We start from the raw sequence: 27,357 nt of genomic DNA, 5'->3' as shown, positions 1-27,357 counted from the left end.
AAGGGTTTACTTTCCTTGTGTTGAGATCCAGAGGGTCTGGGTCTTGGGGGTCCCCGGGCAAGGTTTTGGGGGGGACCAGAGTGTACCAGGCACTGGAATTCCTGGTTGGTGGCAGCGCTACAAGTATTAAGCTGGTAATTGAGCTTAGAGGAATTCATGCTGGTACCCCATATTTTGAACGCTAAGGTTCAGAGTGGGGGATTATACCATGACATCCCCCTATACCAAATATGCTAGTTTCTGGATCAGAGCAAGTTATGTTTAGCAGTCAAGTTATTCCTTTCTGAAACAGGCTAAAATTGAAGCACTAACTGACCAGTACACCTGCACTGTTATAATTCACTTACCTATTTTGTTTGACCACAGGAATGTCGGCACCTTTAGGAATCAGCTCTTTTACTTCTGTTGTTCCAAAATTTTCCACGGTGATCTGTTTAAAAGTAAAATGCAGAGTACACTTCATTTACTGTTCCAAAAGACCATTTCCCTCAACTCAGGGCAGGTCTACACTAATGCCTAAGTAGATTTAACTTACACTGCTCAGGGGTGCAAAAAAGCACTCTCTCCCCAAGCAACATAAGTTTCGTGCTGCTCACACTGCTGTTATGTCGGCAGGAGATGCTCTCCCACCAACGTAGATTACGCTTCTCGATGAGGTGGCGTAATTACGCCAACAGGAGAGCACTCTCCTGTCGGCACAGTATGTCTTCACCAGATGCCCTATATAGGCACAGTTGCACCATTGCAGTGCTGTAGTGTAGACTTGCCCTCAGTCATGGGCAGTGTTTCACAATCAGCTTAACATTAAAATACCAACTGAATGCAAAATTCTAATAGGAGAGCAGCCAGTGTTTTTGGTAACATATATTCTGCCAGAGGTAATCATAATGGATAGTTAAAACTACAAGTAAAATACTTTAAAAAAATTCAAAAGCTTACCGTAAAGTTGAGACAAAATGTCTCCTCTATGTCATCTTCTGGATAGTCCAGTAACTGCTGCATGCTTCTGCAAAACAATATATTTTGTCTTAATCTCAATGCATTGAAAAATTAACATATGTTGAGTATATGTTCTCAGTATTCTGTGAGTTCTGTATCTTTCTATGGTTATCTTCTTTGGATTTCTTACTTAGATGATTAGCATTTAGAAGTGCAAAGTTAGGAAACCCTCCACTGATTCATATTTCATTTAAGTTGAAATGCAGCACAAAGCTTATTGAACATTTTCTTGTTTTTCCTTCATTTCTAAGAGGCCTTAATTCCTTCCAGTTGTCTACTCTAGAAGCAAGGTGAGAGGGTTCTTATTTTGGAGTTGGAAAGGAGCAAGAGGGTTCACAGAATGAGAAAAGAGATAGGGTGCTGAGAGAAGTAGAATGATAGCTGCCTGATCCTTCATCTCAGTACCTGAAATATGTATTTCAACACTGTTTATGGAGTAAGTGAAAAGTCTGTAGAAGAAGAAAATATTTAGTAATAAAAGGCAAGTTCTACAAGAAGTCTCTTCATTGACTTCAGTGGGAGCTCAGACGGCTCAGCATTTCAAAAATCTGTTCAAGCTTACTTACGAAACTAAATATAGATTTAGGAGCTTAAACTTTAAGTCCTCTTTTTAAATTTTGCAATGGGATTTATATTGTTGAACTCTGATTCCTCATTTTGCTATGACCTTATATGCTATTACATTTCTTAAAATATTTTCTCTAACTCTTCTTCATTCCTATCAATCTAGCTTTAGACCTAGACATAACACAAAAAAGATGGCACATATTCCTTTGGCTGATGGAAGATGGCAGAGCAGCAACCCAAAAATATCTCAATCTCCCTTAATTGCCTTGCACACGTCAAACAGAGGTGGATGGGAACATGGGACACTACAGTTATGAGTCATTGATGGGCTATTAATACATTTTCCTCAAACACCTTTGGATCCTCCTCAAAAGAGTATGATTTGCCAATTGATCAAAATGTTGTTTTATTTTTGTTTAATGAAGATGGAAACAATATACATAGAATACATTAAAAATAAATGGTTTTCTCTGAATTTTCTGGTTTCAAATACTTCAAAAATTGATATTAACTATATAACCTCAGCAAATGAAAAAAAGTTCAAATTCACATGTACTTGTTTTTGAAATATGCAAATCAATGTCATTAGAAACTGAATAAACTGCCTAAAACTGAGATTATGTTCAAAGTAAGATGAGTTATATTTACAACATACACATCTGAACCGAAAAATTTCAAAATTTGGGGACATTAAGTTCCAAACAGGAAAGAATTCTTAATCCCAAAACTAACTATCTGAAAGTAGGGGTTTATAAAACAGTAGTGTAAATACAAACTCAACTTTTAGCCTAAAGGTATTATTCTAGTTAGAGCTTTTTGTCTATCTACGGAGATATTTTTATTCAATTTCTGTACATTACAGGAAACTACACAGTGCACTTAATAAGAAAGATGATACACCGGTTATCGTGCCATTCAATTTATATTGGCTCACCTGCCAACATCAGGCATTAACTCTTTTAAGTCATCTAGGGAAGGCTTCTTATTCAACAGCTTCTTGTACAAAGCCAATGGGAACTGAAGGTCTACAATAGTAAAATTATATATTGCTAGCCCACAGACAACACCAATCAAATGGAACAAGTCACTGTCTTCAAACGTCTACGATGAACAGAAAATACAAGAGTTAAGAGTTAAAACATTTGTCAACTTAAAAAAAGAAAAAAATGTTCAGATTTTTAATAGGTTTATATCTATTCTATCTATATAAATGATATATCTTTATATATATCTATCTATATATATATCTATCTATCTATCTATCACTTTATATCTATGTGATAGATATAAAGGTATATATATCTATATAAAGGTATATAGATATATATACCTTTATATCTATCACAAGGTAGTCCAGGATCAGCTGCAGCGAGGCCTGCTCAGGCTAACTGCTTGGGCCGAGGCCCAGCACTTGAATCGTTCCCATTTGGCGAGGTAGGTTGCTCTAGTGGAGGACTTTCTATTCCTCAGTAGGACCTGTTGGACTCAGGTCAAACATTCCCACTCCTCAGTAGTTAACCATGGAGCAATATCTGTGAAATATAATCTTATTTCACAGATATTGTTAAAACAGGTAAGTTTTTAACCAGTTGAGTAAGACTGAAATCCAAGGAGAAAAAAACGGTTACCTAACCTTTCGTAACTGTTCATCAAGATGTGTTGCTCATGTCCATTCCATTCTAGGTGTGTGCGCGCCCACGTGCACAGTTGTCGGGACATTTGCCTTAGCAGTATCCGTAAGGCTGGCTGTGGCACTTCCTTGAGTGCTGCATTCATGCATCGGTATATCAGGTGCCACTTGCCCTACACCCTCTCAGGTTCCTTCTTGTCGGCAACTCCGAGAGGGGCAGGTAATGGAATGGACATGAGCAACACTGTGACCCGTCTTTCCGTATTTTTTATGGAAATATGCTTATGATATGAATGACATAACTGAGATATACTTCCTGCAAGATGGCTCATGTGAGAGATCACTAGAAAGGTTATGATTAATTGAATGCAATTTTCCTGTTTGTATGCATGTATCATTTCTGTATCTAAAATTAGGAATATTGACTATCTCTGTATTTCAGCTATGTTACTTTGGGTGACGGCCACTGCCAACACTTCAGGTACAACAATGGAAAAGCCAGACAGGGCGGATGGCCCATCAACATGGACAAGTGCTTGCTCATGTCAATTCCATTCTAGATGACTCACAAACAGTATTCCTGGAGGTGGGCTCAGAGTTCACAGTTGAGCAGCTTGTAATACTACTTTACCGAAGCCAGCGTCATCTCGGGCTTGCTGGGTAAGCACATAGTGAGACATGAACATATGGATGGACGACCAAATGGCAACCCTGCAAATATCAGAAATTGGCACACGGGCCAGGAAGGCTTGTGCACATCGTTCAGTGGATGGTTACGATCGCGAGTGGAGGGAGGCTGTGATCCACGATGCAATTCTTTGGGTGGACACTGGGATGATCTTTCATCCTATCTGTCACCGCAACGAACAACTACGTCGACCTTGTGAAATGGCTTGGTCCTCTCTATGTAGAAGGTCAGCGCTCTCCTGACATCTAGGGAGCACAACCTACATTCCTTCTCAGACGTACAAGGCTTTAGGCAGAAGACTGGTCCCGGCTTGTATGAAACTGGAAAGCACCTTGGGCAGGAAAGCCGGATATGGCTGCAACTGGACCTTGTCCTTGAAAAACACTGTATATGGCAGCTCCATCGTAAGTGCTCTAATCTCGGAGATCCTTCGGGCAGAAGTTATAGCCACCAGGAATGACATCTTCCAGGAAAGCAGAAAAAGGGAACAGGATGCCAAGGGCTTGAAGGGAGTTTTCATGAGCCAAACAAGTACCAGATTCAGGTCCCACGGAAGGACTGGGACCCAGACTTGGAGGTAGAACCACTGTAGACCTTTAATTACTGGACCATCATGCTATAAGCGAAGACCGAACTGCTCTGGAACAGAGGGTGAAAGGCAGATACAGCAGCCAAGTGGACCTTAACTGATGAAAAAGGACAAACCCTGGAGTTTGAAATGCACAAGGTAGTCCAGGATCAGCTGCAGCGAGGCCTGCTCAGGCTAACTGCTTGGGCTGAGGCCCAGCACTTGAATCGTTCCCATTTGGCGAGGTAGGTTGCTCTAGTGGAGGGCTTTCTATTCCTCAGTAGGACCTGTTGGACTCAGGTCAAACATTCCCACTCCTCAGAAGTTAACCATGGAGCAACCAAGCTGTGAGGTGGAGTGCTGCCAGATTTGGCTGCAGGAACTGGCCATGATTCTGTGACAGGAGATCCGGTCAGTGGGGCAGTGGCATTGGGATCATCACTGACAGGTCCATGAGCGTGCTGAGCACCTTTGCCAGTGAGGCCAAGCCAGGGCTATCAGGATAATCTTGGTCTTGTCCTGTTTGATCTTCATGAGGACTTTGTGAAGCAGTGGCACCAGTGGGAAAGCTTACATCAGAGCCCTCAACCAAGGAAATAGAAAGGTGTCCAACAGGAAGTCCCTGTTGACCCCCCAAAATGAGCAGAACCAGTAGCACTTCCTGTTTTGGTGAGTCGTGAACAAGTCCACCTGGGAAGATATCCACTTTCGGAAGATCTGGTCAACCATATCGGGCATTCGTGGCAAGACGAGAAGGTTCTGCTGAGGCAATCTGCGAACATGTTCCCAGTTCCAGGGAGGTGCGCTGCCATGAGATGAATGGCATGCTGCATGCAAAAAGAAGATGAGAAATTCTGTTTGTGAGCCCAACAGCCATCTGGGAAAAAACAAGTAAAAGCCTTAGCAATAGTAATAACAACTAACTTTGCATGCATGAAAAAAATCAGAGAGTTTCTGGCAGAGAACAGATGGCCTGGCTCTGCCCTGCTTGTTGATATAAAACTTTGTGATGGTGCGGTCAGTCAGGACTTGAACCACTTTGCCTTTTAACTGGCACAGAAAAAAGTCTGGCAGGCCAGGCGAACAGCTCTGAGCTCCCTGACATGTATGTGGAGGGAGCGGTCGACCACTGACCAGCAGCCCTGTGTACTGACTTTGCCCAAGTGGGCTCTCCAGCTAGGCGTTGGAAACCAGAGTTAGCGATGGGGATGCATAGGGAACTCACTACAACACCAATGCGGGGTCCTGTCACCACGCCTGTGATGCCCAGATGTGGCTCGACACGTTTACTACCAGGTCCAGGTCATGCCTGTTGGGGATGTAGCGGCCAGAGGTGGAGCCAGGCATGACAGACTACATAAGGACAAGCAGTCATGTGGCCTAGCAGCCGTAGGCGACTACAGGCGGTGGTGAGTGGGTGGCCCATCAGACAGGAGATTACATCTGACATGACTCGGAAACGGGTCTCCAGAAAGAATGCCCGAGCCTGTGTGAAATCGAGAACCGCCATGATAAACTCTATCCACTGCACTGGTACGAGGGTCGATTTATTTTTGTTCACTAACAGGCCCAGGTCATGGCATGTGGACTGCACCAGACTCAGGCTGCTCTGCACTTGATCCTGCGATCTGCCCTTGATGAGCCAATTGTTGAGATAAGGATAGACCTGGATCCTCTGACACTGCAGGTAAGCAGCTACCGGGGCCATGCATTTTGTAAAGACCCGCGGGACCAAAGAGAGGCCAAAGGGGAGCACTGTGAACTGGAAATGTAATGGCCCACTATAAAACGGAGGAAACGTCTGCATCCTTAGAAGATAGAGGTATGGAAATAAATGTCTTTCAAGTCAAGAGTGGCGAACCAGTCTCCTGGATCCAGGGAGGGAATGATGGAAGCCAGGAACACCATGCGAAACTTCAACTTCTTGAGGTTCTTGTTGAGTCATCGCAGGTCCAGAATTGCTCACAGGCTCCATTTTGCCTTCGGGATCAGGAAATAGTGGAAGGAAAAACCTTTCACAAGGGACCTCTTCCATCGCCCCCAGTTGTAGGAGACTGTTTACCCCCTGAACGATCAGTTGCTCGGAGAAGGGTTCCTGAAGAGGGACAGGGAAGAAGGTGGACGAAAACTGAAGGGTGTAACCCAGTGACACAATTTCTAGCATCCAATGGTCTGAGATGACTCTCGACCAAGCCAAACAGTAGGCATGAAGACCACTGAGGAAAAGATGAGGAAGATCCAGGGAGGTGACTGGAGCATTGCTCTTGAGTGCACCTTCAAAACGCCCACTTCTGGCCCCCCATGGTGTTTCACTGGGCCAAGCTGTGAACAGGAGGAGGAAAAGCGGTGGTGACAGAACGCAGTGTCCCTACTCCTCGTAGATCCGTGCCGAGGCTGCCACGGCCTTCGCAGCAGACGCTGCCAAAATGGCTTCCTCACAGACAGAGTTATATGCATCCCCTGGGGACGGAGGGTGGCCCGAGTGTTCTTCAGACCTTGCAGGTTTGCATCCATCTGATCAGAAAACAGTCCGATTCCACTGAACGAAAACTCTTGTATGGAGGACTCCATCTCCTGGGACAGGCCGGCAGTTGGAAGCCAGGAGATATGCCTCATGACCACTGCTGAGGCGACCATCCTGGCTGCTGAATTGGCCCCATCCCAGGCCAACTGGAGGGAGCACCGAGCTACCTTCCTCCACAAGATCCCCCAACTCTTGGGCCACTTCCTGGGGCACGGAATCCTTAAAGTTAAAATTATAATAACCCCAAAAGAGCCTGGTGGTTCACTACCCAGACCTCGAGATTCACCTTGGAGTAAGTTTTAATTCCAAAAAGGTCCAGTCTCTTGGCCTCCTTATTTTTGGGGGTGGAACTAGCAGGCCTGTTGGTCCTTTTTGTTGACGGTTACATGACCAATGACCCCAGAGGCAGGTGGGTAAGTAAGTATTCTAACACCTTGGCGAGACAAAATACTTTTTCTCGGCTCTCTTGGAAGTGGGCGAGATGGAGGATGGGGTTTTCCAGAGGGCTTTGGCAATGTTCGGAACCCCTTCATGCACCAGGACTGCAACACATGCAAGGGTAGACAATGAGAGCACACTGAACAACTTATCCAATTGCTCCGCTATCACTTCCACCTCAAGGCCTAAATTAGTGGCCAACTGTCGGAGCAGGACTTGGTGCTCCTTAAGTCATCCGGTGAGCTAGCACAGGAGGGCCCAGCTAGCATGGGAGGGCCCCGCCACCACCTTGTCTGGAGAGGAGGAAGATGACAACCACTGGAGGGCCCAGGGCATCATTCCCCACAGGGGAAGGGGGAATCAAGGTGGGCATCTGTCCCTCCACCACAGTGCCCACCGGCGCTTCCTGCACCAAACCTGATGCCAACTGGGGTGTCCCCGATATGGTGACCAAGGACTGGTGAGATGGGGGCATCGACATAACCTGCATGCCTCAAGTGTTCCAGTAAGACCATTGCACTGGCAGGTCAGCATCACTGTGACGTATGCAACCTCCAGAGCTCAGTCATGATAGTGCTGTCTTGGTGAGGGGCTAAACTCCTTCTCCATGCCAGAGAAATCCTCCTCTGGTGAGCAGAGCAGGGCCATCGACGCCGGAGTATGGCCGCTCACCATCGCTGGGAGTGAGTGGTGCCTCGAATGGTCAAACCAATGTCGGGTGTAGGGAAGTGGCACTGTGTTGGGGAGCATCCTCTAGGTCTTGGTGACGGTAAATGCTGGTGCGAAGATGACCTGTGCCAACTGTGCCTCCCTCTGAGTGAAGCCCAGTGCAAGGGTGGAGATCATTAGCACGGTGCCGGTGACCTGCAACAACGAACCGGTGACCTGGCCTGACATGGAGACCCAGGATGCAGCAACAAAGGACTCTGCCTTGGCTCTGGAAACCGGTGGCACTCAGTCACAGCTGGTTTGCCCTCGCAGGGAGCCCTCACCAGGTCCATCGCTGCATGTAGTGCCAGCTGCAGTGGAAGAGTCCATTGCTGTCCAGGTGCTGGGAGCTGAGAGGGCGTTGACTGCACCATCAGCCTGTTCCTCTATCATTCCCTGGAGTTGGTGGCAAATCCCTTAGGGGGGTAGTAGGTCCCCTTGGGGGCGTGCCCCCTTGCGGCTCCAGCATAGGTGGGCAACCCAAGCAGGGTCCTTTGCACAATGCCCCTCAATCCGACTTGCTCAGTGCCAGGTCCCTCCTCTTAGCTTTCTTCTTGGGCACCAGCGAAGGGGATCAATGGCAGGAAGAGTCCGATGCCAGCACTGCGCTATGCACCAAGGCCAAAGTGCTTGGCGTTATGTCCGGCCAGGCCGACTTCGAGGCTGGGCAAAAGAGCAGCCTCCATGAGGAGGGCCATCAAGTGAATGTTGCGTTCTGTGTCCCAGGACAAAAGTTCTTACAGCTGCGACACTTCTATTTAACGTGGGATTTCCCCAGGCACTTCAAACAGCTACCAAATGGGTCACTAACAGGCATATGCCTGTTGCAGTCAGAGCACGGCTTAAAACCCGGAGACTGGGAAATGCCCCATCTGGGTCAAAGTCCCCACCGGGACCCTACCTGACTAACAACAGTACTTAACAGCTACTTACTAATTAATCTACTATAAACAAACTATTTACTGCTAGAACACAAGGTTCAAGGAGTAGGAAAAACTGCTGACCACTTGCGAAGCAAGATAAAGAGGTGCTCTGACCAACCACCATGGACGGTAAGAAGGAACTGAGAGTGCATAGGGCCAGCAATGACTAATATACCGATGCATGAGCATGGCACTCAAGGGGGTGCCACAGCCAGCCCTACGGATACCGCTAAGGCAAAAGTCTCCAACAACTGTGCACGTGGGCGCACACGCACACCTAGAATGGAATCGACATGAGCAGGTACTCAAAGAAGAATGTGTTTGTTTCACTCAGCACTTTTTGAGCTTCTGGGGAGTTCCTGCAGTGTCAAAAGTGTTTAAGTATTCCAATAGAACAGTGCTTTTAACGGACTAAAATTTGATTACTCAATCCTTTGAAAATTAGGGTCATGATATAAAATTTCCATTTAAAAATATAAGCGATATACATTATTGACCTCTCTAGACCCATTATCAAAAGGCAAGGTACGCTAATGTTTTATCATGGTGTGACTGGATCTCAACTTGTATATCCAAAAACAGAGGCAACGAACTGGTGAACACTTGAAAATTTGGGCTTTCGTGACTTGCTCACACACTTAGTTAATAACAGAGCAGGAACAGAAGCCAGGTCTCTCAACTTCACTGTCTACATAAGCTCCGTAGATATAGCTACATAAGGGAAAGGAAGCAGTCAGACATGATGTTGCCTACTTTTCTCTGCTATCCTGCTTTGTGGAGTTTCAGCTATTTGTACCACCATACATTTCCTGGTATTTTTTGGTTGCTATACTTGTCAGGATTATGGGAGAATTAGTGGGGAACAGCAGAATCTTAGCAGAATGTGCAATGAAGGGGGGGATTTTAATTCAATAGTGAGAGGAATGAATCTCTGTGGCCATTTATTTCCACTTCTCTAGAAATATATCCTTGATGTCCATGATAAGTCAAAAGAGGATTCATTTACTGCAGAGTAAAGCGTACCTTGTCAGAGAACCAGATGAGCCTGGACTCTTCATAGTACCTAAACATTCCATATTTGGGATCAAGCAACTCTCTCATGATGAGCAAGAAAAATTCTTTGCGAACACCTCCTGCATCAACAGCTTCTTCCCCTACGAAAATAACCTGAAAATGGGCACAGAATATAAAAAGGAAATGCAAAACAAAGTACATTTAATCTAAAAACATACTGAATTTGTTAAGGTATAACAGATACTAAAATAAAAATTATAATCTGATTTAATGTTAGATTAAGAGAATTTAAGCAATATAAACTGGCTATACCTTGAGTGGTTTCTTGTAATCTACATTCTTCGTTTTCCTTAGGACTTCCATAGCATCTCCTACAATATTGTCTCTGCGCACCACTAATATTAGACAAGGATTGACAGATTCAAATACAGGGAGAAAAATAGATGAGAAATTCTGTCTGTGAGCCTGGTCAACAGCCATCTGGGAAAAACCAAGTAAAAGCCTTAGTAATAGTAATAATAACTAACATTGCATACATGAAAAAGCCAACATTTAAGAGCTTCTATCAATGTATTTATTTAGCAAACATATCTCGGAGTTACAATTTTAGATTAAGCACACTACACATCCATTTAACCTCAGCAAATATGCTTCCTACTAGCACTAACAAATCCAACAGTGCTGTTCAACAGTTCCATAAGTCTTAAGTTACTGTTTTTAACAATTAAAAAAACTTTTGTATAACAGAAACAAAGCCAAACACACACTACAACCCATCCAAGGTCTATTGAAAAGTGGCAAATAGAGGCTGAGGAGGTAAATATTAATCTGGCATAAATAAGCATTAAGAAGTGGTTTCACAGAGTAATATTTGTTCATATTTTCCTAGTAGCTGTTTTGTTTATATCTGTTGAGTTGTATTTTCTTCCACTGTCTAACAATCTTCACTTGCTTTCCTTCTCCTGCATAACATGAAATACTGTCATGAGTATTCCGATTATGGCACAGAATTCTTAAAAGCTTGCCAAATATGTACTAAAAGAGATTAACAATCTATTCTGTAAATGGGCACAGGCATAGAATGAACATTTTCCTTGAATTTTCATTTATTTTTCTGTTCACATAACAATTGCTGATTTTTGAGCATCAGTGGTGAATACAAGCTTTGAAAACACATTCAAAATTATATTTAACAACTTATTGTGATTACAGGAATTCATATTTTTCACCAGGAGTGCATATCATACAAGCACAGTGCCTCTTTCCTGTCTATATTCAGCTTCAAGACACGGGCTCTTATCACTATAAACAGGCAACATGAAAATGGGCATGTGGAGGATGGGGAGCAGTTCAAGTAGTCAGAGTGTTTGGAACTATTATTTCAGTCACTTGCTACACGTTTCAGCGTTGCTCAGATAGAAACAAAGACAACAAATAAGAAACATGGACTTCCAATGCATAACACACACAGTTAGGTGAATATAACTCATGCTTAGAAATAAAAGGACACAGTATAAGGTGCATTTTACAAACCATTATATTTATGAATTAGCTTTATCCAGATTAATGCAAAACTGAAATAACTAAAAATAGCAAGTATGTAATTTGATGGCAGCAAATAGGGAAAGAATCTATGATGCTCAATATTAAAAATGAAATCTCCATATTGCAACAATTTTTCCAGATTAAGAATTTCAGTCCCACCTTTCCACAAAAAATACATTTAAAACAAGTTCCAAGCCTTGGCTCTCTCACACTGCATTGCAGATGTAGGTAAGAGCATACCTACCACAGTTTGAGATAAGCAATCAGTTGGCTGGTAAAGTGCCACCCAGCTACTGAAAAGGAGAGAAATTGCTACAAAAGATAACAATTTACACAGATTACCAAACAATACAATGCAAAACATTAAAAAGGGGGATAAAAGTAAACTACCCCAAATTTATATCATGCAAATTACTTGTACAAAAGGAAGGAAGGAAAAAAAATAGATCTCAAAATAGTTAGATTTTAGTCCTTTTTGGATATTTAAAAAAAACCTGATGTTTAGAAAGCATGAAAAACCATTTTACCTGCATTTGTAAGACAGCATCTGTTTGCAAGAGCGTAGTTTTTGCCTGTGCATCGAACACGAAAGGGTATGTGCAAATTGTAACTGGATTGTCTGTTAGCTAGAAAAAAAAAGTAAAATATTAGTGCACAGAGTTATCATATGGTACTTAAAAAGTGTAGTTATAGTCAGAAAAAAATGGGATTGTAAAAATGGTTCCCTTTCATTCAATATATCTGCTTTATTGACAAAAGATTTTACTCGTCAATGCAGGGCCCATACTGTTGTGGGAAAGGGAGTGGATTTTTGAATTCTCTTACGTTTCATCAACAGTTAAATCATTTCTAAATCTTTATTATTGATATAGGTATGAGGTTAGAAAGCATTCTGGTTACAGATCCTAGTCTGAGCTTGCACTGCTTAGTTTTAAAAGTATTTTAGGCCTTGTCTACACTACAGAGTTTTGTCAATGCAAGTTATGCCAATATAACAGCCACCGTTTTAGTTAAATTGGTGTTGCATGGCCACACTTCTGTCGGCAGAGCGCATCCACAACAGCAGTTCTTGCATCGACAGAGAGCAGTGCACAGTGGGTAGCTTTGGGAAGGGCTTGCAATGCCTCATGGGGCAGGTACAGCAGCAAATTATGCAGGTTTCTCAATCTCATTGTTCCAGGAGCATCCTACTAGATTGCCAGCCGCTCTTCAACTGAAGGGGGGGGGGGGAGGCGGTAAAAGGGTGACAGGGAGTGGGGGGGGTGAGAGACAGGGTGCGTATTGGGAGACTGTGTGCGAGGAAGAGTGTGTATGTGAGCATGGGTGGCAAGCTTGTAGAAACTTTCATGGTGCCAAGAACTCGCCCCCTCCAACTCCACCCCCCAAACTCCGCCCCCACCTGCCTCAGGCTCTGCGAGGGGCTTGGGGTGGGGGGGAGGTCTGGGGTGCAGGTCCTGGGCTGGGGATTAGGGTGCAGGAGGAGTGCAGGGTGCAAGCTTTGGGATGGAGTTTGGGTGCTGGGTGCAGGCACCAGGCTGGGGCAGGGGGTGGGTGTGCAGGAGGGGGTGAGGGGCGCAGGCTTTGGGATGGCGTTTGGGTGCAGGCTCTGGGCTGGGGGTGGGAGTGTAGGAAGGGTTGAGGGGTGCAGGCTCTGGGAGGGAGTTTGGAAGTGGGAAGGGATGTGTGGGAAAGGGGAGGTGGTGCACGCTCTGGGAGGGGGTGAATGCTCTGGGAGGGAGTTTGGGGATAGGAGGGAATGCAGGGGTGAGGGCTATGGGACTGAGGGGTTCATGCTGTGGGGGGGCTCAAAGCTGGGGCAGAGGATCAGGGTGCAGGGGAATGAGGGTTGGGGCTGAGGATGAGGGATTCATGATGTGGGGGGGCTCAGGCAGAGGATTAGGGTGTGGAGGGGATGAGGGGTTTGAGGTGTTGGAGAGGCTCAGGGATAGGGCCGAAGGACAGGGTAAGGGCAGCCTGCCTTGCCATTAGTGGAAGGCAGGCACTAGGACCCTGGGGCAGCAGACATCAGTTCTGCCAGGAGCCGTTCCACTCTGGCAGCAGAAGCAGGCAGGGGCGAGACCTGCAGGGGCCAGGGCCCGATTCAGGCAGGGCTAGGGGAGAGACCCAGGTCCAAATATTGCTGGAGCAGGGCCCCCAGCCCTGAATATTCCTGGTGCTCGAGCACCGCAAACATATAACCTGCCACCTATGTGAGAGGGAGTGTGTGTGTGTTGGACGAGAGTGAATGTGTTGGCTGTCTCTAAGTTCAAACAGTAGCTGGAAGCAATGAATCCTGAGGCAGGGGGAGGGGGGGACACCCTTGATATCAGACCCTTCCTCCCTGCTCCCTCTCCGAGTTTCTTCCCCCTTCCCTCTCCCCTCCGCTACCCTAAGCGGCAGCCAGCCATGCCTGCCTGCTGCGTTCCTAGTGCCAAGAAGAGCAGGATCCAGAGTTAACATTTTGATTCTGTGATTCCTTCAGAGTATTCCCCCAGCCTCCTCTCCCCACAGATCAAGATGATCCCCCCCTCTGCTGTAGTCCAGGCAGGAGTGCGTTTGCTAACGAAGCTGGCATGTTCAGCTGGGCTTTGGCTATGTGAGCTCTCCACACTGAAGATTTCAATACTTCCTAGGGCTTTGAAAGGGGAGGGATGCATGCCTATGTAGCTGGATAGAGGCAGTGGAGTTCAAAACAGTGAGCAGAGCGGTCACGGTGGGCATTGTGGGATACCTCCTGGAGGCCTGTTACGGCGAAGTAAGGAACACAGTGACTACACTGATGTTTTGTCACTCTAACTTTGCTGCAAAAAGCTTTATGCTTCTTGTCAAGGTGATTTTATTTTGTTGGCAAAACAGGAGAGAGTTTTGTTGCCAAAAGTAGTATTGCAGTATGTGCACCTCCACTGTTTTGTCGGCAAAAGCTGCTTTTTGCCAACAAAACTGTAGTGTACACAAGGCCTTATAGTTGTACTCCATGACTTCTATATCCAACCTGATTAATTAACATGTCTTCAGAAAATTGTGCAGCTATTTTTTTTGACTATACCCACACGAATTTTAAAGTCTTTCTTACATCTAATACTCTACAATTAATCCTTGACAGAACTAGATCTTAATCAAAATTTCTCATTTCCTTATCCTCTGAAAAGGAAGCCAGATTACAACCAATCTTACCTCAGTTAATCCATGGTTGATGTCCTATGACAGCAATGCACAAAGGTAGCAATAATTAAGAGTAAAAAGCAGAATTAGTGTCTGCATTAAATTATTCTTCTCTGAACCAGCAAAAATATTTAGCTACAGTATTTTTAAAACTGAATTATTAGAGAAGCAAATAAAAACAAAATTTTGCATTTAGAATTAATCTACAGACTATAACCAGATACTTTTAATTACTATATCTAGGGTCTTTAAAAAGTGGTGCTACAGTAAAGTTTTCTTGGATGGACGGCGCTAAAAATAATAAATGCTAAGTTATGGGAAATGTATTATAAATATTATATTAACAGTAGTATTATCGATTTTTAAAATACTGGCATTCTACATATAATACTTACTTACTCACTAAGAGTCTTTATGTAAAAAGAAAGCTTTTTGATTCTTCCCTTTTCTCAAGTTGTTATACCATATTATATGTTAAATGCAACAAAGCGTTAATACATGTTTTGATTTTCAAGGTGCAAAAGCCATTTAGAGCAGGAATTTAGACAAATCATCATTTGTTTCCACAATCTGTAACTACTTTATTGTACACAAAGATGAAGAAAGAACGTGCAACTTTTTGGATTATCTTGGAGGGAAATTTAGAGACAGAAGAGGCATATGTTGCTGGAACACTTTAATTCTCTCTTTCTTGCATGTTTCCTTGTCACCCTCTGTTGAATGCTAAGACAGAGATTTCCCAAGGGTAGAAAATGGAAAATACATTTAAATAGCACCAAGAAGTTTAAAAAAATTAGTACTATAAAGAAAAATCTCAAGGGACCAGGATGTCAGAGTCCTTCACTTATAAAAGTTAAATGGCCAAAATGATAACTACAAAAGTGTTTGTTTAACAAACACACACACACACACACACACCCCTTACCTTCTCTGAAACACTAGCTTACCTAGTTCTCCAAATATAATGCATGTGAAAGTGCACATTTGTGGAGCTGTGTACACACATGGCACCTGTTTATTTTTTTCCCTAATCACTCAGTGTCCTTTAAACAAAATTTAAACTGCTTTTAAAACAACTCATTATATTAGTATTTTATTATTAGACTGTAATGGTCTTTTTCCAACTTATGTCTACCTCATGGTTGAAGGTTGGCATTGGCAAAGCTCTTCCAGTGACTTGGAACAGAGCCCAAGGAGTTGACAAGCTGCATTTCCCAAATAGAAGCTATGATACAATATGCTATTTGTGTTCAGAGAACATTTCATTTGGTCTCAAGTGAACTACCAGAAGGTATTCTTAAGACAAACACTTCCATCGCTAGAAGAGTAAAACACAACTGTACTAATGAATTCTGGAAGTCCACTAAAACTTTCAATTAAAGTCTAACAAAAGAATATTACAATCAGATTTTAGCCAAGAAGAACTGACGCAAACAAGACACTGTATATATAAAAAGTTTTATTCCCAGAGTTAACTGATTAATAAAAGTAGATCCCAGAGCTAGAATACTGACTAGAGGGAAAGTGCTTCCAGATAAAGGACTGTGTTAAAGTTCATCCAGTAAGTGACAGAATTGACCTGCCAGAGCTTGCCAGGTATGTACGTCAACAGAATACCTCAGTACCAAAAAGTCCTCTTGAAACCTCTAAAATCAGGTCCTCTAAAGTTTAGGGAAAGAAAAAAGGACAAAGATATCCATTGTGTTATGGACCAACTGACAGTCCTCCCTCCCCTGACCCAAAAGCCATCATGACACATGATGGTTCCCCTCTCCACTGAAATTCATATTCAAAATCTCAACAATGAACGTGCCTATAGAGTAGGGTTTTCAACTTTTCATAGAGCATTTGAGCCCAGAAGCCAATGAAAGCAATAGCAGCAAAAAATATCAGTCTCATAAACCTAACAAGCAAGCCATCACAAAAGCATGACGATCCTACTATGCTGAAGCTAACAAAAGTTGGATCAGGAAACCTCTGTAGAGCCAAAAATAAAGAACATATCTACCAATGAAGAGGTTTCATCTGAACAGGACAAAAGGGTGAAAAAAAGGCACCTGCAATGAGATCTAAATACAGACACACACACTGGGTGAAGAGACTAAGATAGGAACATTCTCTTCCAATAGATACAAAACAGGTCCCAAAAAGTTGAGATTGTACAGAAAGGAAAAGAGATTTAATCAACTTTTGACGAAAGCTTTACTGTGGGGGAAATCTTTACTGTATTTCCTTCTTCACCATTGAAGTTCTTCAGCTACCAGTAAGAAAAATAATTTAGCGGGTGTCAGTACTGAAACTTCTCCCACAAAGTACCTTAAAAGAATGACACAGGAATGAAAGAACAGTCAGGGAGGATGACCTGAAATGGATTCAGTCCATCCATCAATAAGCCAGACGTAAGACACTCAGCCAAAAACAGCCCCTGTTATTACTTGTATTACTGTAGTGCGTAGGAGCCAGAGTCATAAACTGGGACCCCACTCCGTTAGGCCTTGTACCCTGGGAAACTCCCTACCATTAATGCATATTTTGAAAATAGCACTAAGTGAATAAGAGCCACATTAGAAGTGCTGACAGAATAATTACTCCCATTGAAAGGACCATCAACGATTTCTTTGGTATGAAGCTCAGTGCTAAAGAACTGTTTTAATTTGGACCATGCTCCAAAGAATGAAGGTGGGAACAAAATGAACAACAGACTCTTAGGATTTTCCATAAGCAAAAGATAAAAGATACGTCCCCTTCACTTACTGGTTCAATATGTAAAGTAAGAACAAAACTCACTTCCTTGGAACACATCTTCACCTCAAGCAGTTTGTACAAAAAACGTGATTTGTGATGGACAAAATGTGGTATTTCTCAGAGCTTCAATTGGCATTTTTTTTCAAACTTCGCCAAGGAACTGAGCAAACAGTCATGCCCCAAAGTTTTAACAAGAGAAGTAACAATTATAAAGAAGTCAAGGCTTACAATTATAGGTTTGACAGTCAGATAATAATAATAAAAAACCACACACTGTAAGGGAAGGTTTTAATAAGTTTATAGATTTTTAAGACCAGAAAGGACAATTAGATCATCCAGTCTGATCTCTGGCATAGCACAAGCCATAGACTTTCACTCAGTTACCCCTATAACGAGCCCAATCATTTGTGTTGGACTAAAGCAGTTCATCCAGAAAGATATCCAATTTTGAAGGCTTCAGATGATGAAGAATACATCCAAAAGTTAATCGCCTTCAAGATCTGTGCCTTATTTCTAATTTGAATTTGTCTGGCTTTAACTTACATACATTGGCTCTTGCTGTCTTTCCCCACTAGGTTAAAGGATCTGTATCTGGTATTTTGTCGTTGTGAAGGTACTTATACACTGTAATCAAGTCACCTCTCACTATTCTCTGATTGTCTAAACCTTTTGAGTTCATTAAATCTTAAACAGAAGGAATTTTTTCCCAGCCCTCCAATAATTTTTATGGTTTTTATGCACCTCTCTAATTTTGCAATACTATGCTTAAAAATACGGATACCTGAACTAGATGTCTGCCTCCCCAATGCTGCATACAGAGGTCAAGTCATCTCCATATTCCTCACCACTACCCTCCTGTTTACACATCCAAGGACTGCAATAACCCTTTTTGACATAGTGTTGCACTGGGAGCTCATGTTCAGTTGGTTGTCCACTATGGCCCCTTAATCATTTTTAGAGCCACTGCTTTCCAGGATTCAGTTCCCTATTCTGTATTCTTTGTTCCAAGATGACTTTTTCTTTGACTATTAAAGCATTTTACTAAAAAGTGATCCAGATCACTCGTGTGACTGCCCTGCCTTCATTATTATTTAGCACTCCATCAATCTTCGTGGCATCCACAAGTTTTAAATCAGCAATGATTTTATATTTACTTACAGATTATTAATGAAAATGTTGAATAGTATCAGGCCTAGTACAGATCCCCATGGAACTCCATTCAAAATACTATGTTGTTTTTTCATTAACAACTACCTTTTGTGATGTGTTTGAATAATTGCTTGTGTAGCTGAATTTGAAGGCCCTTGTGGCAGATAAGGCACTAGACCAGTAAGAGCTCTTTCTATACTAAATATTTCATTAATATAAATTAATTTATATTAATTTCATACCTTATTAACACAATCACCATTCAACCACCGTGATTTTTGAAGGCATTTTACAAAGAGCAAGAGATACCCAAAGAATAGAGGGAAGCTACAGTTATATTTTAAAAGGGAACACAAAGAAACATGAAACTCACCATTCCATATGCCTGCTGCTGGATCCAGTTGATGTAGTCATTTCTGATGTCTATCAAGTCTTGTATTTCATGAATGTAAAATTTGTCATACTGTATAATTTGTCCTCCTCTCTCATTTACCTGATGAAAAGTATGATTGTTTACTTTTCATTATTTGTATTTGTCATTATTACTTGCTACTAAAAGTTTGCTTAGTCTCTAATGTTTAACATAAGAAGTCTTTTTAAAAAGAACACAAACAATTTAAGCTATGTCAGTCTAACTGAACTTGGATACCTTGCCAAACAAAAACTAGCGAAGAGGTTTTCCTTCCCAAAAGAGTAAACATTAAAGGTGTCCAAAGCCCACAAGAACAGAAGAAAGGACATACGGGAGGTTGAAATGTAGATTATTCAGAAATCCAATGGAATTGCAAGAAAAATGCAACAGTGATAGCTGCAGAATATAGTTACATACTGTACAGTGCTGTCATTTTAAAATTACTGCAGATTTAAGAATGAATGAAGCCTTGTGAGATCCACCAGAAACCACATTCTAGGTGGCCATCTCATATTTGCTCATTTAAAAGTCCAAGGATCAAGGAAAGGATGGGGGATGAAGAAAACGCTCTATTCAAGTACTGTTTTTTGTTTGTTTAAAGGCCCTGACTAAAGTGCAATTTTTAATCTAGTTTGTAACCAATTAATGACAATTGCTTTTAATAGCGTTTATCAACACAAACTTAGCTACCTATGCTTACAGTTAACTATGAGTCTCCCTTGTTAGTTGTACATGTCTTTCTTCCTAAAAAGCAAACATTGTTATTTTGCTTCCTAGGCAGGATCCTCCAAACCTGGCTGTGTAACCAGAATGCCTGATACTTTTTCCCTCCAGATTTTCGTGCAACAGGACATCCCATAGTATACTGCCCTACTTGCTCCTGTGTGGGGTATATTTCCTCCTGGTACTTAATCCCCTACAAAACCAGTATGGGATAGCTGCCCAGATTTTTCCAGAATTTACTGATACAAACATAGGTTAGCAGCATACTAGGTGTGGATGCCAACCTGGCTGCTGTGTGGCTGGCTTGAGGAGAAGGACGGAAATTGCTATGTAGATACTATATAAGTTTACTGTAATCTAGGCAGACTGAAGTACCAGATAAAAGGATGAAAATATGTTACAAAAACATGATTTTACTTACAGTATAGCTAGGACCCAGCCACCCACCCACACGCATCCAAGATTAGAAAGACATGAATGTAGAAAATGAAAACACTTCAGGAATTCATATCATTGCTTTAAAAAAGCCAACTTCTATTGCCCCTCCTTCCATTTTCTGTGTCCTGAAGATGAAACCACCGTAATACTGCAATACAGTAGAAAGACAGGCAGATAACTTTAGAAGAGATCTAAAGCAACCACTAAAAGTCACGTGTTCATAATATTCCTATTATGGAAATGAAAACAGACAGCACAGCTGTAAAGATTTCAATCAGGCTGTCTTTTTGAACATTAATCTGCCATTCCAATTAATACCCTGCACTGAGTCTGCTCTATGAAATCTGGAATTTCCTGGGAAGCAACAAGGGGCAGAGCAGCAGTAAAAACTACCATTTTTTAAACTGCACTTCTTTCACAGAGAACAGTAATACAACATCAAAAGCATGAACTGAAGATGTAAATGTCTCCAAGACTAGACTGATTCCGGGGGTCTCAGAGTACAATAGGAGATACGGTTCTCATAAGGGACGTAACACTGTGCTGATTAAAGGTCACTGAACATCTGAGAGGCAAGGGAAGATGGACATCTGATCAGATACAAAGGGTTTATGAAGGCAGCAAAAGAAAAAAAGTTTATTCACCTTAACTGAAGTTTTAGTAATTTGTGAGAACACACACTTTTCAAAACATACCCCCCAACCTCTGAAAAGCTTTGGCTACTAGGTGCCGTGAAGACTTCCACTTGAAGCTACAGAATATTTTAGGTAATATTATAAAAGGAGGCGTGGCTGCAATGGAGAGTAAGCCTTGTACTGTGCACTGACCATTCATTCAAAGAAATACAATTACGTGTAAGCAACTTATTTTTCTTCTTTGAATATTGTCGCTGTCATTGGGAGACTGACAAGCATTAAGCTCTCTCTAAAGAAGTGAGTTTGACAAGAGTAATTCAACAATGACTGCAGAACTGCTCTCCTAAACATAAGATGATCGGTTTAAGTGTGTGTGTGTGGGGGGGTCAAATTATTGAGGGGGAGCCTGGAACAATAGGTCTGCCTTCCAAGAATTTAAGAGGATAGAGTATGGTGTCAACAACAAAGACCCAATCAATTATGCCAGGAACTTCTGAATTCAGCATGTCAAACCAATCTACAATTTCCATGAGTAATGGAAGCTCAAAACCCTGCTATTCTGGAGAAAAGGTCATGGAAGAGTTTAAAATCTTCTGGTGGAGACACAGATGTCTTTCATAACATCTTCCATGTATTTCATCTTCCTTATGGACATTCTCTTCCTTTTGTATATATTATTCATTAATCAACTGTGGAACAGGAAAGACAGATGCCTCAACAGGTTTCAAGGTTAACCTTTCAGGTGCATATGATGGAAAAACATTAGAAAGTAATCTCTACTCCTGTGCTACCTCACTCCACAACAAAATACCACAACCTTGCTTTTACATAACATGTTTCACCAGTAAATCTCAAAGCACTTCACAATTTTACAGATGGGAAAACTAAGGCACAGAGAGGTGATATGACTTGCCCAATATCATCCAGCAGGCCAGTGGGAAAGGCAAGACTAGAACCCAGGTTTCCCCAAATCCAGCACTCTATCCACTAGGCAACGCTGTCTCCTCTCTCAGAAAAGAGGTCTAATTTGAGAAGCAGGAAACCAAAGACCCCAGAAGTAAGCCTTCAACTCCATCTCACATGGTACCAAAACAGATTCCAGAAACCCTCACATCTGACACAGATGGGGAGTGTTTGGCGATGGGCTTGTAATGGGAAGTCGAGTGAATATATTCCTCCATATGTCCCTTGAGAACAAAAGAGCAAACCAAGAAAGGTAGCTTCACTGGAGAAGATTAGCTTTTACTTGGTTCCAAGAGAGGAGACTTAACCTTCTGAACAGGGTATAAAGACTTTTCCCTCTGAACTAGGAGCACCAAGAGCAGGAACCTCTACTTCAGCATCTTACAGTTCCACCAATTGGTGCCAATTTTGCTGGAACTGCTACTCTCAGGGGGGAAAAAGTGGGACTTTGCAATCTTCTTTTCTCACTCTTGATACTGAGAAAAGATGTTTTGGTGCTGAGCCCAATGCTACCTTTGGCTTCTCAGACCCTCTTATAACTCGACTCGCTCCAAGATCGGCACTTAGAAGACCTAGAGATAGTTCCAACTCTCCATTTACTCTGAAAGCTTTAAGAATTGTACTATCATGGACTCCAACGAAGATTCATAGCTCCTGCAGGCCTGGACAGTGAACATCATACATGGAACTTCTGCTGGATAAATACTTTTCAGCAAGCAACAAAGGCTTTATCTATGGGGGATCTGTAATGGACATCTTGTCCCCACAAGAACGGTGGTCCTTAAATGCAGTCCTATTCCAAAGTACTGTCAGGACTGCAAAAAAATAACTCAACTGGGTGAGTCAGGAGGACAGTTTCTAAGGAAGAAAAACATTTATCTGCCTGAAGATTTTTGTAGAACAGTAATCACTGTGTTCGATTAACTATTAAACTAAAAAACAGCCTAAAACAGGAAGATGAAAACCAAAAAGAGGCAGATGAATTTAAAGTCAAGAGACCAGAGGATGTTCAAACTTGCTACTTTGGCAGCTGTAAAGAATCAAGGACGGGCAAGAGTCCTATTTCCATATATAACTTTGCCTGGAATGTCCCACAGCTAGAGACAAAGCCTACACTACCCCAAGAGTCTCAAATTTTGGGGGAAGTTTCCAGGCTTTGGTGCAGTGTACAGGCACACCTCAAAAGTAGGTCTCTCTGCTAATAATACATGAAATTAAGGATTCAACTGGCTCTCCACATCAAATCTCATGCACTGAAGCAGCATAATATTTCATGATTTTTTAAAATTGTTATTAAATATACAAAGTGCACAAATGGGCCAAACATGCTAGATGTTGTACACACACACACACTCTTAAGAAGATATGGGCCTTGCCCCAAAGAGCATATAAAGACAAAATGCAAAGAGAGAGTAGTGAACTACAGCAAGGAAGGGCGAAGGAAAGACTATGATAGCTAATAAGGCAATGCAATTACACAGGCATGTAATGTGAACAAAATAAAGGTTCCAAATTATGAAAACCATTTTTGTCAACATTCAGAATGTCACTGTCACTAAAGATTAAGTTTCAATGCTAATACTCCATTCAAATAAACTGGGAATAGGAGGGAGTAATCATAATTCTCTCAGAAGTCCTGTCTTTTTTTTTTTAAGCTGCAGTCTTAAAATAACTGCACATCAATGCATAGTCTCAATTTTACTATGGTAAATGAAAGTTTGAGTCTTCCAAGGTATTTTACTGTATTCTCTCAAATATAATTACTCCATTCAATCTGCATTTCCATGAAAATGGTAACTGTCCTACCCAATGAGAGCATGCACATGCTTGCCAAACTAAAATTTAGTATCCCACTGATTTAAACTTCCAAAAGGCATTGCTAACAAGAAAACTATTAGTGTCAATCCATAGAAGAATTCTAAATCAGAGCACTTTAAATTCCTCACTGATTACAGAATAAAAGGGACTTAATTAACACTTCACAACTGTTAACAAAATAAGCAATTTGGGAACAACAATTAGGTTAAAATAGCTCAGGACATACCCTATGTAAAATTTCCAGAACTTTGAGAGAAGTGTGTAGAAAACTGGTAAAGATTCTTCTTTCAGAACTGGGGATACCAATCTTGTATAATTTCAGGAGGTGGACCACAACATCCTTGTACAGCTCCACGATCTTGAGGAACAATGGAGGTTCAAGTATAGACCACCAGTTTTCTGTCAATAAAGAGTGAACATATAAATGTAAAACTTATAAATCACATCTTTGCATCTCTACTGAAATGAACTGGTGTAGGAAAACTGTTTAGAATGGGAAATGGTTATCTACCGTTCCGTAACTGTTATTCTTCAAGATCTGTAGGCTCATGCCTCCTGCACAGATGTTGGAGATTTTTTCCCCCTCAGCATTACCCATTGGGGTGACTTAAGCATGTTCTGTTGACACACGCCACTACACGCTGGTACAGTAGACCCCACTATAATGCCCTTCGCAATAGCAAACCTTACAAACATGGTCTCTGGATCCCACATCCAACCTTGCTGGTTGTGGCGGGGGGCTGACAGCTTCTCCAGCCCCAGAGCTGCGGGGGGGGGGGGGCAGGGAGAGGGAGGGAAAGAAAGATGACAGCTCCTCTGGCCCCAGGGCTGCAGCTGGGGGGCAGAGAGCTGGTGAAACTAGTACTGAGAGACTGAGCAAGTCCCTTGCAGCTGCATATCCCTCTCAGTTTCTCAACTGTCTCTCAAGTGTCAGCCCCAACAGACCTGGCATCAGCTCAGGAGGCAACAAAACCCTTTTAGATGGCGAGGCTTCTGAAGCAGCCCTCTCTGCCACACATTCAGCAGAGTCCTTGCCTCTGTCTTTTCTTGGTACCAAGATTGATGGGTGAGACACTGAGCCTGAAGAAGATCTGTGTCTCTTCTTCGGCGCCGGTGATCATGATTGAGACGCCTATGATAATTTTTGACGGAGCACTCTGTACTGACACTGAAGTATTTGGGGTGCTCTCCCCATGTGATGATTCAAAAGGGAGTCTCAGTGCTGGTTTCAAAAGCAAGCACGTACACCTTGTTGTTCTGCCCTTCTTTGACCAGGATTTGAAGCCCTTGCAAATGTGACACCTGTCACTAATGTGTCTCGCCCATGCACTTAAAGCAGGTTAGATGGGGAATAACTAACCAGCATCAGCTTTGAACAAGTCCCACAGGACTTACACCCTAGGGAGCAAGGCATCTTTCCGGTACTGAGCTCGGTACTAAAAAAATGACAAACAGTCCAAAAGGACACCAAAAAACCCCTGAAACATAACATTAATTTATCTAAGAAAACAAAAATCTAAGAACAATAACTGCAACTATCTACGAGAAAGGGAAAGCACTTGAGTTAACGAAGATCACTCCAACAGCCGTCACAGGCAGTAAGAAGGAACTGAGGCGAGTCTAGGCGGTTCTGCCCTCTTATACCAGCACGCAGTGGCATGTGGTGACAGAGGGCGCTCAAGCCTCCCCAACAGGTACTGCTGTGGGAAAAAAATCTCTGACATCTGTTTATAAGACATGCACATATCTACAGTGAAACAGATATGTGCAATCACTTGAAGAAGAAATTACAGATACTTGGGCTTAAAAATAGGGACATTGGGACATTATGCTGAAATGTTCTGGGTTGTTTTTTTTTTAAATCTAGGAATTCTGAAAAAAATAGAAGTTAGTGGCAAATATGTATGCTAGTATCTATTGCACTGGGGCACTTCTGAAGGGAGATGAAGAAGCAGCAAGGTAAGCATATTGAATAGGCAGACAGAGGGGATTCCAAAAGAGCTGCATGTTTGTCAGTATGCAACTGCATATGGAGACAGAAAAATGGCAGGGGAGAGGAGCTATAGAGCTATCCCTAAAGTACTGCCTCCTCCTACGGAAACGGTTGTAACATGATAGACGTGCAGCAAATCTCTGAAGTAACAAGCTGTTCCTAGCATAATACTTTGTTAAATCTTTAAATCTGAACATTCCTTCATTCTAAATTAACTTTGCACAATAAAACAGTTACCTAATTACAATGCACTCTAACGGAATCAGTTTTGTTACAAACAGAGGAAATAAAATATGATATAATTCAAATATAAATTAAAGCCAGAAAATCTATGGGGAAAAATGTGTCAAATAGCTATTCAATGGGAAGATACAGTGAAAGCTGCACTGTCTAAAAGGATCTTGAGGCAATAAAGACAGCTAACAGGATATGAAACTGTAAAGCAACAAGGTAAGAAAGTTAGAGTGATTTTAGGCTGTATATGACCAGATATCCTGGCTCAGAATAGGATGGCAATATCCCTCTATGCAGCAATGGTGAGACCTATTGAAGAAAACTGTAAAATGCTTTGTCTAAGTAAATCAAAGATGTGAATTCAATGTCTGTTCTTTAGCAACCCTGGAAACTGCCTACAGGACACTGTTGACAAGAGAGAGGTGAGCCATGACTCTTCCAGTACAACAGCAACTATCTACAAGAGAGGGAAGGCATATGATTTCTTAGAAACAACAGCCACGCCCCCCCTCCTGCCCCCCACATTCTTTGAAGAGTGAAGATGAGCGAAAACACACCTGATTATGCAGATTTAAATTTTACTGATAATTATGAGTATTTAGAGGACATAGAAAATGTAAACACTAATTAACCAGTCTAACAGGAAACACCAAAACCCTCTAAATCCTTTAAAAGAAATCCATGAACTACAGAGATTCTCACTCTCAAAAGGAATCAGACTGAAGACAATGATAACTGATCCATTTTATGGACTGGCATGTAGCTCACAAAGATATTAAGGAAGATATACACTTTCCTACCTAGTTAGGAACATACCTCTCAGTGATGGAGTAATAGAAAAGAAACAGAGAAAAAACTAAAATTCTTAACTTTTTCCTTGAGGGATTCTACAGAACTATATAGAGAAATATTTTACAGATCCTATGAATTCATTTATGCAATTTCCACATACTACCAATTTTCGGCGAGAGAGAGTTTCAACATAGAAGATTTTTAAAAAATTCTTACCGAGTACTTTCAGTGGAGCTTTTCCGAGATTTACAACAGCTGTTCCAAAAGGAATAGCTAATGTTGTAAAATTGTTCACATCACTCATCAGTGGGCATTCTGGCAAAGTGAGATAGAGCCTTAGAGCTTCAACATCAGGTAAGGAAGTAGTCAATTTAGGAATAAGGTTCTTCTCCAAACTAGCCGCAACCTACAACATTGCATAGAAATAAACTCACTTTATTTTAAAACAAAAAATGAATAAGCAAACATCTGAAAATATAAACACAAAGTTAATGAAAGGGTTTGATCCTAATATGAGACGAGCAGGTGTGCAGTGCAGAACAGTAATTTGAAAACAGTATTACTGCATGCATATGCATAAGCACAATAGTGAAGCTATTTGCTTCATGTACCAATGTTTACCTCAGATAAAAACAGAGTAACTATTCCACAGCAAAAGCTTCATAGTTAAAATCTGCTTTGTGGAAAGA

At 42.0% G+C, this 27,357-nt stretch overlaps 1 protein-coding gene across 12 annotated transcripts in view; it reads right to left on the bottom strand.

Annotated features, from left to right (window-relative positions):
- The window catches only part of HERC4 (HECT and RLD domain containing E3 ubiquitin protein ligase 4), an 89,410-nt gene that overhangs the window by 26,637 nt on the left and 35,416 nt on the right, over positions 1–27,357 (bottom strand). For 10 of the 12 annotated variants that reach the window (XR_004001427.1, XM_030571200.1, XM_030571196.1 and 7 more), the window contains 10 exons: positions 26,885–27,074; positions 23,876–24,048; positions 19,034–19,153; positions 14,779–14,802; positions 12,132–12,230; positions 10,372–10,539; positions 10,069–10,212; positions 2,501–2,667; positions 940–1,006; positions 348–430 (listed from right to left, as the gene is read on the bottom strand). Coding sequence is in view for 11 of the 12 variants with exons in the window: in XM_030571200.1 (XP_030427060.1) it covers positions 348–430; positions 940–1,006; positions 2,501–2,667; positions 10,069–10,212; positions 10,372–10,539; positions 12,132–12,230; positions 14,779–14,802; positions 19,034–19,153; positions 23,876–24,048; positions 26,885–27,074 (1,235 nt within the window). In the remaining variant the exon portion in view is untranslated. The other 2 variants (XM_030571206.1, XM_030571207.1) reach the window with 2 other exon arrangements.

This window comes from Gopherus evgoodei, chromosome 7 (assembly GCF_007399415.2).
Source record: "Gopherus evgoodei ecotype Sinaloan lineage chromosome 7, rGopEvg1_v1.p, whole genome shotgun sequence".
NCBI classification, from domain to species: domain Eukaryota; kingdom Metazoa; phylum Chordata; order Testudines; family Testudinidae; genus Gopherus; species Gopherus evgoodei.
Note: the sequence above shows the minus strand (reverse complement) of the source record. Positions and strands in the feature narration are given on the sequence as shown.